General features: G+C 35.1%; 2 protein-coding genes across 4 annotated transcripts in view; both read right to left on the minus strand.

The window, feature by feature from the left end:
• The window catches only part of LOC108989248 (DNA-directed RNA polymerase III subunit 2), a 44,964-nt gene extending 36,210 nt beyond the window's left edge, over positions 1-8,754 (minus strand). For all 3 annotated transcript variants that reach the window (XM_018962804.2, XM_018962797.2, XM_018962808.2), the window contains exons 1-12: positions 8,572-8,754; positions 8,327-8,432; positions 7,893-8,014; positions 7,506-7,598; positions 6,901-6,973; positions 6,687-6,777; positions 6,517-6,569; positions 4,290-4,354; positions 2,043-2,148; positions 1,805-1,915; positions 1,003-1,065; positions 62-100 (exon numbers count right to left, since the gene is read on the minus strand). In XM_018962804.2, the coding sequence (XP_018818349.1) occupies positions 62-100; positions 1,003-1,065; positions 1,805-1,915; positions 2,043-2,148; positions 4,290-4,354; positions 6,517-6,569; positions 6,687-6,777; positions 6,901-6,973; positions 7,506-7,598; positions 7,893-8,014; positions 8,327-8,432; positions 8,572-8,621 (972 nt within the window). In that variant the 5' untranslated portion in view covers positions 8,622-8,754. The remainder of the gene's footprint in view (positions 1-61; positions 101-1,002; positions 1,066-1,804; positions 1,916-2,042; positions 2,149-4,289; positions 4,355-6,516; positions 6,570-6,686; positions 6,778-6,900; positions 6,974-7,505; positions 7,599-7,892; positions 8,015-8,326; positions 8,433-8,571) is intronic.
• Positions 8,755-9,607: 853 nt separating this feature from the next.
• On the minus strand, positions 9,608-14,181 carry LOC108989304 (probable choline kinase 2). The gene is made up of 8 exons (XM_018962865.2): positions 13,980-14,181; positions 12,821-13,258; positions 12,110-12,231; positions 11,781-11,976; positions 11,153-11,270; positions 10,953-11,000; positions 10,482-10,582; positions 9,608-9,971 (listed from the first exon to the last, which is right to left on the minus strand). The coding sequence occupies exons 2-8, from the start codon at positions 13,172-13,174 to the stop codon at positions 9,831-9,833; spliced, it is 1,080 nt and encodes a 359-aa protein (XP_018818410.1). The 5' UTR covers positions 13,175-13,258; positions 13,980-14,181; the 3' UTR covers positions 9,608-9,830.
• Between the last annotated feature and the right edge of the window lie 1,356 nt (positions 14,182-15,537).

Raw genomic sequence — 15,537 nt, forward strand, 5'->3', positions numbered from 1 at the left:
AAGTCCCCTGCACACACATACACACACACACACACACACACACACATAAGAGAAAGAGGACCTTCACTGATGAAGAACCAGAATAAGTGGACTTCTTCACCTGCAACAACAAGATTATATGGGGTTCAGAGACGTACAACAACCACCGATAACAATAAACATTAAAGAACACATCAAGAATTTGCCAATTTTTATTTTAGTTTCAGAGAGAGGGAGAGAGTACTCAAGAGTCAAGTCCATAAACATGAGAAAGCTTCATTGGAGTTGCTAGAAGTGGACCAGAGTGAAAAAAAATGGATTCATTATAAATTACCCATGATACTCAGAAACCAAGAATCAAAATAAAACCAGGACACCTTAGACAAAACCAGAGAAGCAGAAATTTACTCCATGGACCCTAAAGCATAGAAGTATCTCATTGAAAGTATTAGAACAACGAAAACCTATAAAAATAGTGAAGGTCGATTACAGATTTATAAGCTCAGATATTGATTAAAATGTCGCCATTCCCTCTATGTGAAGCTTAGTTATGGAGTAAAATTTCACCATGGTTAGCTTCTAACTTTGTTGACAGTTTGAGATTCTTTCTCTCAATTCATCAAAAAACCATGCATATGAAATTATCAAAATTCCATAAGTAGACTCAAAGCTTTAGCTAATCTAAACCAGATGTCTAACAACAAAGACGCAAAATAATCTGGCCAAAGATTTCAGCCAGTGAGTCTACATTGCCACAGACCAAGCTGTCTTTTATGATAAGCTGATCTCATAGAATTTGCAATGAAAGCTACAGAAGACCATTTCAAGCCAAGAACAGTCAACGGTAATCAAACAACATGAATTATTTGACCCAACAATTGCATTGCCAATTATCATATCAGACAAGTGTTGTGTCCACACCATCAATAATGGTCAGCAAAACGAGAGACCTTATGTTTGAACAAAGAAGTAAAATGCCAAAATCATGAAGTAAACCACACTGAATACAAAGCAGTATCACACCTTTGTCTCAAGATGCTCTAAGGCTTGCTGTTTCGTGTATACACCATACTTTTTTGCACATTCCTGAAAGTTGGGCAACAAACTGCAAAGGTAAGATTAACAGGAGAAAATGGAAGGAATTGTAAAAGAGAAGTTCTGAAGGCTAAAAATATAGATATAAGGGCATAATTGAAAAAAATAGTCTGTCAGCCATCACAGGTATCGGAAATAATCAACCACCAAAACATTTTACAATAACTCATAAAAAGGCATAAATCTCATTTTCAGTATTAGTTACCAGTTAGATTATTTAGTTAAAAAACTATTACTTACCTTTTTAAAGTATGCATGCAAAACTCACCATTCTCTACTTTGGTAGACAATGAATCACCACATGAAATAAAAACACACACAAATAAATATAATGCCAAAACATTGAAGGTTGCTTGATAATATAAAACCTAGTGGACAGTAGAGACAATAAAACAGTGCCCACAAAAATGAACTGCTAATTTTTGTCCAAAGACCTATCCCTACTACAGGTCCCAAGGAAGAATGAAACGCCCAAAAACAAGAGCAAAAAGGAACAAACCTCCAGAATTATTTAAGCAATAAAACCATATTAAGAACCTAAAGCACTGCATAGCATGATTAGAGCAAATCAAGGTAACTTCGTATAAGAAAGAGAAAATTGACAAAAGGAATTTCATGGGATCTAAAAGCCCATCTTGGGGGCCCAAGTATCTCCTTTCTACACTACAGCTGTCAAGAAACAAGAAAAGGCGAAAAAAATTCAGAAACAAATCATTGGCATATTGTTTACCTCTATAGATGGCAAAAGTAGGTCACTGTATCGAGGATCTCTTCCAACCATCTGTACGACTTCTTGATCACTCTCCATTCCCATGGCCTTCATGACCACCAAAATAGGAATCTGCAGAAGGTTATGAAAATTTAAAAAATAGCAAAGCCTAATCTTACAACAAGAAACGAGAGAAGCAAAAAACAAGATTAGATTGGAAAGGGGTAAGAAGAAAGGAAAATGGTGGTCATATGAATACCTTGTTTACAAACTGATTTAAATGCAAATACATCTTCCCTTTTTCCATCAAAATAACAGTTTTGCTTTTTCGTTCCTCGGTACTGCTTGTCACAGATGCATTTATGCTGAAACCCAGTGAAGAGAACCACAAATAGATCGTCAGTAATTTTTTTAAAATAGTCAAACAAAATATAGGAAGAAAACAAAGTCAAACACTTTTTTTATATCATCCCTCGAGGAATGGTGCATGTGCCTCAATCATTGCATGATCATATCACATTTATCTTAAAAAAACTTCTTCAAAAAAAAATTTGATAATTAATACAATAATAAAATTTCTTTTAAAAAAACATGAGTCAAAGTCACCAGACAGAAACATATATGTAAGTTTCAAGAAGCAAAAAGCACAGTATGATTAATAAAGTTAAGAGTGGCATTATGGTACCGACGTTTACATATCAAAAGAAAGAGACAAAAAAAGGACCAGCTAGAAGTTTATATGGCACTTCAATTCAAAGAATAAAATACTTTATAAATTATTTGTCAAGCTATAAGATTCATATCTTGGATCAGAAAATATGGAAGCCATTATCTGCCTTACACTCCTCCTGCTTAACTCCTTCAGTATGTTTTTTCATCTCTACACTTTTTTTCCAATTAGTTCTTCCTAACACCTTTCTCTCACACTAGAGTATAGAATCTTCTTACCTGTCCTTACCTAACATTTTGTGTTAGAACTACCAAAAAAAATCATATATCTTTTTTTTTTTATAAGTAAAATAAGAATTTATTAAGCCACCAACTGTCAATTACAAAGATAGAAAAGCCCTAATTATGTAGGGACATTAGAAACTAAGAAGTCATGAAGGTCCATGCCATTAAAATCCACAGCAATGGCCCAAGTACAAAGAGTCCTAAGAAATAACAGTTTTAGCTCCGCCAAGGATCTCTCTTTGTCTTCAAAAGTCCTCCTATTGCGCTCCTACCATAAACACCATATAATACAGATAGAGATCATCTTCCAGACCGCTCTAATCTGTCTCACACCTCGAATTGAGGTCCAGCAAGCCAATACATCCAAAACAGTTTCCGGCATAACCCATGCTAAGTCCATTCTTTTAAACACCTCATCCCAAAGATTCTTGGCTACCTCGCAGTGTAGAAGTAAATGATTCACCAACTCACCCCTACTTTTACACATACAACACCAATCGGCAATGATTATCCTCTTTTTTCTCAGATTATCCGTAGTGAGAATCTTGCCCAAAGACGCTGTCCACACAAAGAAAGAAGTTTTGGGGGGAGCCTTATGACGCCGAAGCCTTCTCCATGGAAACTGTATCTCATGAACTTTTGTGAGAACCTTATAGAAGGAACGAACATTGAAAACTCCTTTCCTTGCAGGACTCCACCACAAATCATTTTCATGTTGGATATTTGGATGGCAAGAGTACAAGAGACTATAAAAATCTACAAAACTCCCCATCTCCCAATCCTGTGCCGCTCGGTTGAAAATGATGTTCCAGGGAATACTCCTACTTGAGACTTCCATAACCTTCGCCATTGTGGCCTCTTTGGCACTTGCAATCAAGAAAAGAGTAGGAAACAGATCTTGTAGCACACTGTTACTACACCAAGCATCCTTCCAAAATCTGATCTTGAAACCTGTCCCCAAGTGCAATCTAGTGTGTCGATGGAAAACCTCTCATCCTCTTCTAATATGTTTCCATAGCCCCATTCCAGAGGCCCCTCTAACTTCTCTAGTACACCATCCCTCTCCTAAATAACCATATTTGTTCTCTATCACAGTCTTCTATAAAGCATCTGGTTCCTTGGTATATTGCCACAACCATTTGCCAAGTAACGCCCTATTGAACAATCTCAAGTTTCTAATACCCAAACCACCATTAGAGATAGGACGGCACACCATCTCTCACTTGACTAAATGGAATTTAAACTCATCTCCTAGACCCCCCCACAGAAAGTCTTTCTAAAGCTTCTCAAGTCGACCCGCCACATCACTTGTGCTCTTGCTAAGAAGACATGACCTGTCTTTCTAAAATTAACTAGAATTATTTTTAACTACTGCCACCAGCATTTAAAGTTAGCATCTGGATGACTCAATTCATGCTGATGCAATTGAAAGACTAACCAGATCACTTGAATGGCGCCAAAAGATAATGAGAGAACAACAATCATGTTAAGCAAGAGGAACACGGAATGAAGTGGAAAAGGCTGTCATAAAAAAGCAATAAGAAACACTTACTTTCCCTTCTTGTCAGTATCAATAATAATCCTATTCTTTGATAGTTGTTCCTGTATCAACATCACCTGGAGATGACTGGTAATGTCATGATATGCTAAAAACTGGAAACTACCGAGAAAGAAAATTGGAACAGAATAATGTTCATTTAAAATGGAGTACATAAGTATTAAAAAAATGTCGTCATCACTATAACATTAGATAGCAAGACCATACAAAGTTCTACAAATGAGATAGATGAAAATAGCATAAACAAGATGCCCAGACATGTATATGGGCACCATACACTAGGATCAAAATTTACAACAAATGTTAATGAAAGTCCTTGTGCACCAAACTTGTATCTGTACACATGTACTGGGATTCATTCCTTCTAGCACACTATAACATTTGGTCTATTTTTTCAGTAAACAAGATTTTATTAATCATAAGGATAGGCCAGAGCCCAAGTAGATGGGACATATACAAGAGCAATGCCTAGGCGTGATGTTCTAGTGATCCAAGAAATTCATAATTGTTCATGCCATTAAAATCAATTAAAATCAACCAATGGAACAATGTATACTATCACATTGGGTCCATTATACTACACAGTTTTCCATGCTAGAATTGAAAAAGAGTCAAAACATTAAATAATGTCGTGCAGACATCAAGCAAAAAGTCCAACAATTTAAGAAAACAATAAAAGGATCAGAATGAGTTTTAAAATGTTTGCATACAAACATGAGACTTAGAAAAGGTGGATCTATCCCCCTTTTCATCTAAAAGGCCAAGTTGAACGACAGTAGGCAGATTCAATAAGTTTTTATAGGTAATAAAGAAGTTCAATAAGGCACTATTAGGTAAATGGTTGTGGCGTTACAACCATGAGAGGGGAACTTTATGGAAAGGGGTGGTTGATATGAAGTATGGTAGGGAAAGGGGGGGTTGGTGCTCTAAAGAAGGGAGGGGGACGTATGGTGTGGGGCTATGGAAGTATATACGAAAAGGTTGGTGCTCCTTTGTTAGTAATACTCGGCTACGTTTGGGAGATGGTAGTAGGATTAATTTCTGGCAAGATGTGTGGTTGAGAGACACGGCCTTGAAGGATGCTTATCCTATGATTTTTAGAATTGCACGGGAAAAGGAAGCTATGGTGGCAGATTTGCGGGTTATTAATCAAGGTTCACAGGAGTGGAACATCAGCCTTACTCGAGATGCACATGACTGGGAAGTGACGGTGCTGATGGAATTTCTGAATTTGCTGTACAACATCCCTGTTGCTGTCACAATGGAAGATATGATGGAATGGCGACATTCTAGAAAAGGGAAATTCTCAGTATGCTCTTTTTATGACTCTATTACTATGCATCAAAGGCACAATTTTCCTTGGAAGAATATATGGAGGACTAAAGCACCTACAAAGGCTGCATTTTTTGTCTGGACGGCAGCTCTAGGGAAGATCTTGACCATTGAGAATCTTAGAAGACGCGGCCTTATTATTACGAACTGGTGTTGTTTGTGCAGAAATAGTGGTGAATCGGTGGACCATTTACTACTACATTGTGAGTTTGCCCAAGATATTTGGACTTATTTTCTTAGTAGAATGGGTATAGCATGGGTGATGCCGGGTAGGGTGGTTGATTTGTTAGCAAGCTGGAGAGGGATCACAGGGACACTACAGATTGCAGCCGTGTGGAAGATGGTTCCTATATGTATTTTCTGGTGTATTTGGAATGAAAGAAACGAGAGACTCTTTGAGGACCATGAACGTTCCTTGGAAGAGTTTAGGAATTTTTTCTGGAAGACTTTGTTTTTGTGGGCCATTGCTATTGATTGGAATGGTCGCAGCTTCCATGATTTCCTTGTAACTGTTCCTAGTGCTTAAATAGGTGTAATCACATGTATACTTCTAGTGTACTTGGGCTATGCCTACTTTTATTAATGAAATAACTTATTACTTATCAAAAAAAAAAAAGAAGTTTTATTCATAGAAGTAGGCAAAACCCAAGTACACGGGGAGCATACATGAGAATAGCCTAATTAGAGTTTACAATCAAAAGTAGCAGATCATGGACATTCAGCCCATTACAAACAATAGCACCCACCCATAAGAACAAAGTGTTAAAAAAGAGAACTTTAAGTTCATCCATTTAGGCAGATTCAATAACTCAATAGAACCAATTTTCAACTTTTTGCACTGAAGTACTTTTAACATTGTTGCCTAGTGTAATACAAGTCAGAATGGCACCTTCTCTGTCCCTTTGATAATAAAATATCCTCCAGGATCAAGGGGACACTCACCTGCAGTCAGCAGAAAAATGGAAAGAAAAAATTCATGTAAATGTAAGAACAAAACATGGAAGGAGCACAAAAGAAGGGGGAAGACAGAAGTAAATATCTGAATTTTTGAAAACAGACCAAGTCTTGCAAGATCAGCTTCATCTTTTCCATATAAGACACAGCGGCAACTCCGTAACATGATAGGCATTCTTCCAATAACAACCTCATTCTGCAAGACACAGTTTATGTAATATTTAAATACATGCCACCAAACTTAACCTACAGTTGTTTCTAGAAGTACCTTCTCCATCAATTGATACAACCAAAATTGACTTAGAATTTCTAGAAGTACCTTTTCCAATCTTATCTTTTGGGTATGACTTCCTTGAATGTACTCTACACTGATCAAAATTGGAGCAGAATACCTTGAATTTGCAACACATCAATGCAAAAAAAAGTTAGTGTATAAGCCAACAGTTCTCAAATAGTTGTATGAACCACATTAGCTTCATGTCACAGCAATGGTATTATGGTATACTTCCGTACACAGAAATCCAATCCTAACAATCAAAGAGAAGCCTATTCCATGAACCCAATAGTGTTTAGGGACTATGTTTCATTATCAACTGCATAGCTTTGTATCTTATTAAAAAAACTGCAGCCTTTGTAGGTTACTAGAAAATGACATTCTTTGATGCTGTTGGGTTAGGAGGGCAAGAAGCAAGTTCTTCCAAGGATGAAACCAAAACTGAAATAAATTATAATATAATCATCAAGATCATTATGGGTTGTGCTCAAGATTCTTTGCATCGTCATGCAAGATGACACATCATTCCCTTTTCACATTACATCTTTAAAATTCAGCACCATAATGCTAATAGCAGTCCTATGAATAGGAGAGTAAACTAGATCTAAAATGCAAAATATATGAACATGAAGTGGGCAAATGGACTGTACGTCATATCAGATAACCGGCACATTTGGGGATTAATTTCTTCGCTCACACCATCCCTTGGCATTGAGGGCTCACCAATTCTAACATCTTTGAACCTGCATAACAAGGGACAGGGGAAAAGACTCAGTTGCAGGAACTGAAACTACAAAAAAGCCTCAAAAATTGAATCTTAACACTCCACTTCAAACAAGATCTCCAACAGAAATTCCTCACTATAATCAAACAAAATAATTGGCAGCCATTACAGCAAGTGATGGCAGAATGCTAAATGGAAGCATCAAGGACATTAGTCCTACACCACCATACTCATCCCAGAACAGCCTCAATTTAGATTTTAGCCACAACAAACCAATTAATATCAATGCAACCCCCAAGATTGGATAACTCACCAGATATAGATACTCGGGTCGACACTGGATGCTATACGATCATTAGCACGGACAATCTTCTGGATCCCGTGATTCACAAAGTAATTAAAAGAATCCAAATGTTGTTTCACCAGTCCTCTCACCTACAATTCTCAGAATACCATTCTAATAGTTATACCTACATATAAACTACAATACACGCGCATATGTTTATAATATATGTATATATGCATATAGTTTTCTTAATATAAGTAAAACCTTATACGTAATAAATTTCCTATATATATTGCGCACACGCAGATACTATATTACTCATACATGATATTACTTTTTGATACGCATTACGAAAATTCGTATTTGTATCTGCACAGACACAGCGATACTCCAGGAGAGTGTACACAGACATATACATGCGTACATATGCATACAGGCCTACCTAAGTGCATATGTAATACCTTTAGGAACTCGGGAACAAGCTTGTATTTGTCAACGGCGGACTTGATAGGGGCGGCGAGGAATTGCTTTTCGATGCCGTAATAATCGGGCAGCTGCTTCCCAACGCTGAACCATTTTTTTGTGGATCACGCAAATTATCAAAAATAGATGCAAATCGAAAATCGAAAATCGAAAAAAATTCCCGACAACTCGTAGTAACAAAAACAGTGAAGATGGAAGCGAACAAACAACAAAAATGGCGTACTCTTTGTTTTGCTTCGTATGCTCTTCCAAGGAATCCTGCTTAAGGCCCATGGTGGATGATTACACTTCGCGGCGGTGTGAAAATTTAATTGCAAACGAACGCGCTCGGGACAGTGAGGACACAAGGCCAGCATACAATTCGCTCATTCGCGTTTGAACTTTAACCCCTTCTTAAACCCCTACTCGGAACTGTCCCTTTTGGGTTAGGATTCTTAAAAATTATTAAATAGTCTTAAAAATTCATTATATTAAAATATTTTTTAATTTCAAATAATTTAAAATATATAAAAATCCGAATAGAATAAATCTATTTGGAAGTCTTATTTTTTACACATTCATATTAGTAATATATTTAATATCTCAATATATAAACTTATAAATAGATTTTATTTTTCACGTTATAAAATTGTGAAATCCATTTTCATCATCGTGCTGTGATCTACATCTTTAATATGTGGCAAGTTGTTCTCAATTTGGAAAATCCTACTTGTGTGTGTGCCTAACATGATGAGGATTCCATTCTTACGGATTCATATCATAGCATCTTTCTTTAATTCCTATCCTAATGGCTTGATCTTGTTGATCAAACAAATTTTCCATACATATCGGTAGTTTATTTCTCCATTTTAGAAAATTGTCTACTTCGATTTTCATGTATTTCACTAAACTTTTGCCTTGGCCATAATGATTTCTTATTCTATAAAGGGAAGGGAATACACAACCTATTATCAAGAGTAATGATTTGTGCAAGTCTCAAATATACAAGTCTCGTACAAGTTTTTTATAAAAAAAGGTGGACTCCTACCTTGAAAAAGTATAAAAAAATTATTTTATTTTGGTAGGGTCTACCTTTATTGAAGGATTTGTGCGGACTTGTTCGCTAAGAGTTGTACCTAACATTACTCTACTATCAATTCCTTGCACGTTCCATCGTAATGTCCCAACCATGAAATTTTAAACATGTTAATTTCATTGCCTATGATTTAGGATAAAATATATTCCACATTTATAACGCAAAATCCACAGGACCACAACTCTTCATCAAATTTAAATTTCATAGCAAGAAAATACAAAAATGACATGTTTATAACTCTAAAGGCAATGAATCAAATGCCTAAATCGTGCCATACGTGCATGCGAGCTATATGATAAAAACAGCTAACTCTTCCAATTTAACGTTTTAACATCATACTTGAGATCCTTGAAATGTTTTTGCCTTTTTGGTTCCTGAGAGTAACTGTATATACACAATAAAGAGACCTAGGTAGCACAGCTGCCATCAGTCACACTTTCAGAGGAAGCTCCAACAGAGCCCAAAAGAGCAGGCCTCCTTGACCAGTATTGTTGAAACCTCTGTCTTGCATATTCAATATAAGCGAAGTCGATTTCATTCACATGTTCCTGAACAAGATAACAGAAGATGAAACTAAATGAACTTGCAAAAACCGAATGCATGTAATTTTAACCCTAGCATTTTCCCATAACTTGTATAAATATACCATACAAATCAACAATTGACCCAGATGGCAAAAAAATTTCCATTGCAAGGCAATTTTTGGAGGGTCCCCATGGCACTTGGCAAGTTATTAAGAGGCTAGAATGCGACTTACGTGAAACTATAAAAAAAAACAACCAAAACTTTAAAGAATAATAGAAATGTAGAAGAAGTCCTAAAAATGATATTTACAGGAAAAATGATATTTAAATAATAATGTGCACATGTATTCAAGTGGTAGAACAACTACCCATTCAGCAGCAATAAGAGCCAGACAGATATTTTTAGTGGTCGAACAACTACCCATTCAGCAGCAATAAGAGCCAATTCTGGTATCAATGGCATGACCCCCTCTAAAGTGAAAAAGCGTTCAAGTTCTAATGATGAAAGCTAACATGGGAAGGTCAGAACAGTACCGATATTATTCCCCATAAGCCCCAAAAAAGATGGCTCACTAGAGTATACTTCTCAACATCTTGAAGCAACAGCTCCACTTCATCGTCACTAGGTTCATTACCTGCATTTGAATGAATGAATTCAGAGGACAGTATAAACATAACGTGAATTCTCAGGCGAAGTATAATTATAGTCATTAAAACAACTTTGTCATATGAAGAGAAATTGTTCAACAATTACAAGTATTTTTTATATAGGATGAAATATGAGTATTCAGAGGTCAGTCAATTGAACAGAGACACTATTGGGCTTTTCCTATTGCTGAAATGAAGACCAATTGCAGATTTTAACAGTTGTAATAGTGACCATCCTCATTAGAAGCCATAGTGAAAAGTATGTAAATATAATTATAAACCAAAGCAGAAAGAGGACAGTATCCTAGTGAAGATATCTTAAGCAAAACTATGGAAGGAAGTACATGGTTATATTACCTGAATAACTCAAATATATGCGCACAAATCTTTGACGCTCCTCCAAACCTGGCTTATGCCACAGGTAAAGAGAATTCCTTTTTAATCAGAGAAAATAAAGCAAAGCAAAACATGAGCAAAAGGAGGGGAAACCAAACAAACAAACCGAAAAAATAAAACCAAACGAAAAGGAAAAAAAATGAAATTAACAAGTTGCACACCAGGATATTTACTGAAGTCCAGAATATGAGGTGTTTCCGTGTGATAGTCAGCAGCCATCTCACAAAAATGATTTGCTATGTCAAACGCAACAGGATTATAACTTGCATACTCATAATCCTGATAATGAGGATAGAATTAAAATCAATTATGGCTTACTATATCATAATAAATTATTTGAACAGTTGGGAAAGAAAATCATTAATTATGTGAAAAAATTAAACCAGATAGTTAAGTCCATATTGAATAAAATCGCTTCACCATCCATATATAAAGGTGATGAAATATTCATTTCTTACATGACCAAAAAATTGTTGTCCTGGTCAAAAATTCCAAAAAGCAAACCGAGTGAATAGATGCTGGCATAGGAGCTGCATGCAGATTTATGGCTCCAGGAAAGATAAATGCACAGCCAGGGATGACAAGTTCCCATTATTCATGTTCTCATTTTCAATTGAACTGGAAAAAAAAAATCCCCTTTTAGAAGGATCCCATGACTTCACACATTTTTGGCTTTTGATTTTTGAAGTTTGAGGATATTGTAGAGTTGAGTTTAAAGAGAGAAAACAGGGAATAAAAAAAGAAAAGGTAAATCATAAATCTAGATAACCAGCACAAAGGGGAACTTACAATGATGGTTATAGAATTGGTCTCTTCATCAATCATTATGTTGCCATACTGCGAATCATTGTGGCAAAAACCTATACATTGATAAGCTCGTGAAAACTCCTTCTCCAATATAGGGATCTCCTCTTCTATTTTATCCAAACAAAAGGCTTCAGCTTCTTCAGGAAGAGACAAACTCTTAGCCACACGAATCCAATTTCTGAAGCAATATAAATAAAAAATAAAAAAAATATTGCATCTAGAGATCATACTGTAGAACCAACAATGTGCGTGAAAAAAATAACCTTCCTTTGTCAAAGAAAATAAAAATTATGTACCGAGGGAAGACATACCGTAATCTCTCCCACAGGTAGACATTCTTTGGACCTGGCATATCAAGATCATGAAACTCCTTCATTTTAGACGCTATAAGAGCAGATATTTCTGGGTCAAGCAGATCAGATGCTGATAGTGTCTGAAAATCACAAATACAGAAGACTGAAAACATAAATTTGATGAAGGGAATATTAATGTTTTCTTTTGTATACTTTCCGTGTCCACAGGCTTCGCCTATACATTTGTTTCTAATAAAATTACTTCTTACTTATCAAAAAAAATATTAATGTTTCAATTTGTATAAAGAACAAAGCGACACGTTTCTTATTGACCGACTTAAGAAAATAAAAAGATAGGCGACCCACCAAAAACTGTTACTTCCACAGCAGAAAAAAAAGTGTCCATGATAGGCATGTTATTTCAATAATCATGGCAGACTTGATCTATCAATGTCTCGGTCCCTCTTATTTATCCTCAGATGGATATGCAAATTCGGATCTTAAATCTTAACGCAAGAACTGTATTATTATTTTTTATATATCAGTCCAATAAGAGCATTACACTCCTGGATGGAATTTCAAATACATAATAACTTATACTAGAAGTTGAATGAAGCAAGAGCCTCTATACAGTTAGTTAAAACAAAATAGAAACTGGGAATATCTAATGCATTTCCAGGACTTTCAGAATTGAGAAGAATACGGTTAAGAAAATTGAAAATATAATACCCGAGCATGGATGAACTCTTCAATACGCCCATTCGGGAACCGACCAAGAAGACGAGGTCCCTGCCCATGCTTTGACATGAACTCAAATGTCCGGATCTCATCATCTCGATCAAAGAACACTTCCACACCCTCCCCATAGATCCTAACAAGAACTTTTCTCGATACATCCTCCGTCTTCGTGGGCCACTTTATTTGGAAAACCTGATTCGTCATTGCACCCTTAAGACGGATAACCTGCAACTCATTTGGGTCAAGTACATCCCCCCAATTGGTAGCCAATGATTTTAAAATATCCACTGCTTCTCCTGGTAGTCGATGTTCTTTGTTGTCTAAGGCATTTTCTACAGCTCCCATGATAAAAGATCCACGATTTCCCACACAATAATTATTACAAAAATTCTGGGCAAATCAAACTTTTAAGTGTGGAAAAAATCCGATCTGCCATCAGTAAATAATTAATTAGATACAAAAAGAACAATGTATATATACAACTACCTAACTTTCTCAAATATAAGTCTATTGTGAAAGATCCCCACTCTTCAATGCACAGACAGAATGTGTACCTGCATACAAATACAGCCTCGCAATTGAAATAAAAGTCTATCTATTGGAAATAAAAAAAATAAGAATAACATAGCAAATTTAAGCCTGAACCAAGATTCCCACACCCCACCTGGGCACCTCATTCTGTTCCCAACCAAAACAGGATATGCATGTGCAATTTCCATGACATCTATATAACTTCATGCAAACCAAAACAGCATCAATAAAATTCCCAATGTGAACAGAAACTTTTCAGACCACCTTACAATCAGGATTAAAAGAACCACTTCAGGCTTTAGCTTCCTTAATCAAATTTATTCTCTCTGTTTCTTTGTTAGGTTCTCTGTGGTTGCTGAATACAATTGCGAGCCAACTAACCACCACATATATTCCATTCCCATCACCAATTAAAATGCAATAAATGATTCCAAACCGTCAGTAACATGCAAAACGTAACCAAAGAAAATATCATCACTTCCTTTTTTTTTAAGAATTCAAAAATTTTCTGATCAACCAAACAGTTCCACACAAATTTCCGAGAAACCATTTAAACACAACGGATTCTGTCAGTTTATGGATGCAAACAGAACAAAAACAACGCCGGATCGATCCGCACCTGAAGAAGAGCTAGCACGGAGGATTCGTTCACTGATGCGGACGATAACTAGACCTGATGAATCTGAGGGTACGGGAACCGTAGGAAAGAACCGAACGGGACAGGGAGTGACGGTGCTTGGAGAATTTCTTTGGAGCGGGAGTCCTCGTTCTTTTTCTGCCGTACTGGGAATTTTCTGTTATGTCGATTATGGGGTCGCCGTATTTATTATCGCTGAAAATATTTCGTTTGATCTTATATTACCATTATAATTTTTTTAAATTTTTATATAAAATATAATAAACAATTTAATATTTTAAAATATTAAAATAATAATAAAATTAAAAATTAATATTTTATTTAATTTTTATTTAAAATCGTCTTATCCGAATATTCATTCCGCAAGTTAAGATCCGCTCCGTTTGAGTCTTGACAAAGTCAGGGAGAGCGACCATTTTTGTTTTTTGAGATATGTAATTTATCCTCTGATTTTTATAATCTTTAATAGCATTTTAAATTAATTTCATCTCATAATGATTTTAAAAATAATAATTTAAAACATATTAAATCAATAAATATAATTAAAAAACCATGATTCGAGCCAAATTTTCGATCTATGAGGAGATCTAACTTGGAACGAATTTGATTTTTTTTTTTTTTTTCTAAATAGAATTGGATAGTTGAATTCTAACTGGATATAAATGCAGCTTGCCAGTCTTAGGTTCGTTTGGACATTTGAAATATTTTAAATTTATGTGAATAGTAGTAAAATAGTTTAAATTAAGATATTTTATTATATTTTTAAAAATTATAGAAAAAAATTAAATAAAAATATTATAAAATCAAAATAAATTATTTCAAAAATATAAATTTTTAATAAGATTTTTTTTTGAAATTTAAAAAAATTGTATTGATTTTTGTGTTTAGTTTTGAAATTTGTAAAATTTATATTAATTTTTGTGTTTGGATAATGATTAAATAATGATTGGATAAAATATTAAATATTTGAAATAAAAAAATATTTTATGTTAAGTGATGTTTAGTAATAAAATTGTCAAAAGGTTTTGAAAGTTTTAAGAATTCTCTCTCTCTTCCCTTGTCCGACCGAGCCTTATAATATTTAGTATTTTTTATGTAAAATTGTTTAATTTTGCATATATCTCAAAAGAAAATGTTATTAACCCAAGTAAAAATAATTATACCAAAAATGTTAAAAATTACGGGTAAAAAACCAATAATAATTCAGCCGTCATAATAATAGCACACGATTCTAACTATACCAGCTAGATGCTGCCCATTGCGCAATATCATGGGTGCATCAATTCTGAAAACGATGTATTTTTTTTGCTTCTCAAGCTTCAATCTTGTCCAACATTACTCTTGTGTCCCTCATGGCACTTCCTGCAATCCAGTCGTGTGTGATTTGGTCCTTACAATGCTGTTATTGTTCTCAAAGAATCCTCTTCTAATATGATGCTCTTAATATGTTTGAATTGTGCTTCTTTGACTCATATAAATGTTGTCATCACTTCACCTAAGTTTGGATTGCAATTCTCAATATGGTCTACTACTATGAAAA

Source organism: Juglans regia, chromosome 5 (genome assembly GCF_001411555.2).
Source record: "Juglans regia cultivar Chandler chromosome 5, Walnut 2.0, whole genome shotgun sequence".
In the NCBI taxonomy this organism is placed as follows: Eukaryota; Viridiplantae; Streptophyta; class Magnoliopsida; order Fagales; family Juglandaceae; genus Juglans; species Juglans regia.

Excerpts from the sequence above, each read along its gene's own strand:
- LOC108989304 (XM_018962865.2), bottom strand. The coding sequence starts at position 13,174 with ATGGGAGCTGTAGAAAATGCCTTAGACAACAAAGAACATCGACTACCA. Across the intron at positions 11,271-11,780 it reads CCAATTCTATAACCATCATT|GATTATGAGTATGCAAGTTA; the intron begins GTAAGTTCCCCT and ends CCTCATTATCAG. Across the intron at positions 11,001-11,152 it reads GGACTTCAGTAAATATCCTG|GTTTGGAGGAGCGTCAAAGA; the intron begins GTGTGCAACTTG and ends GGCATAAGCCAG.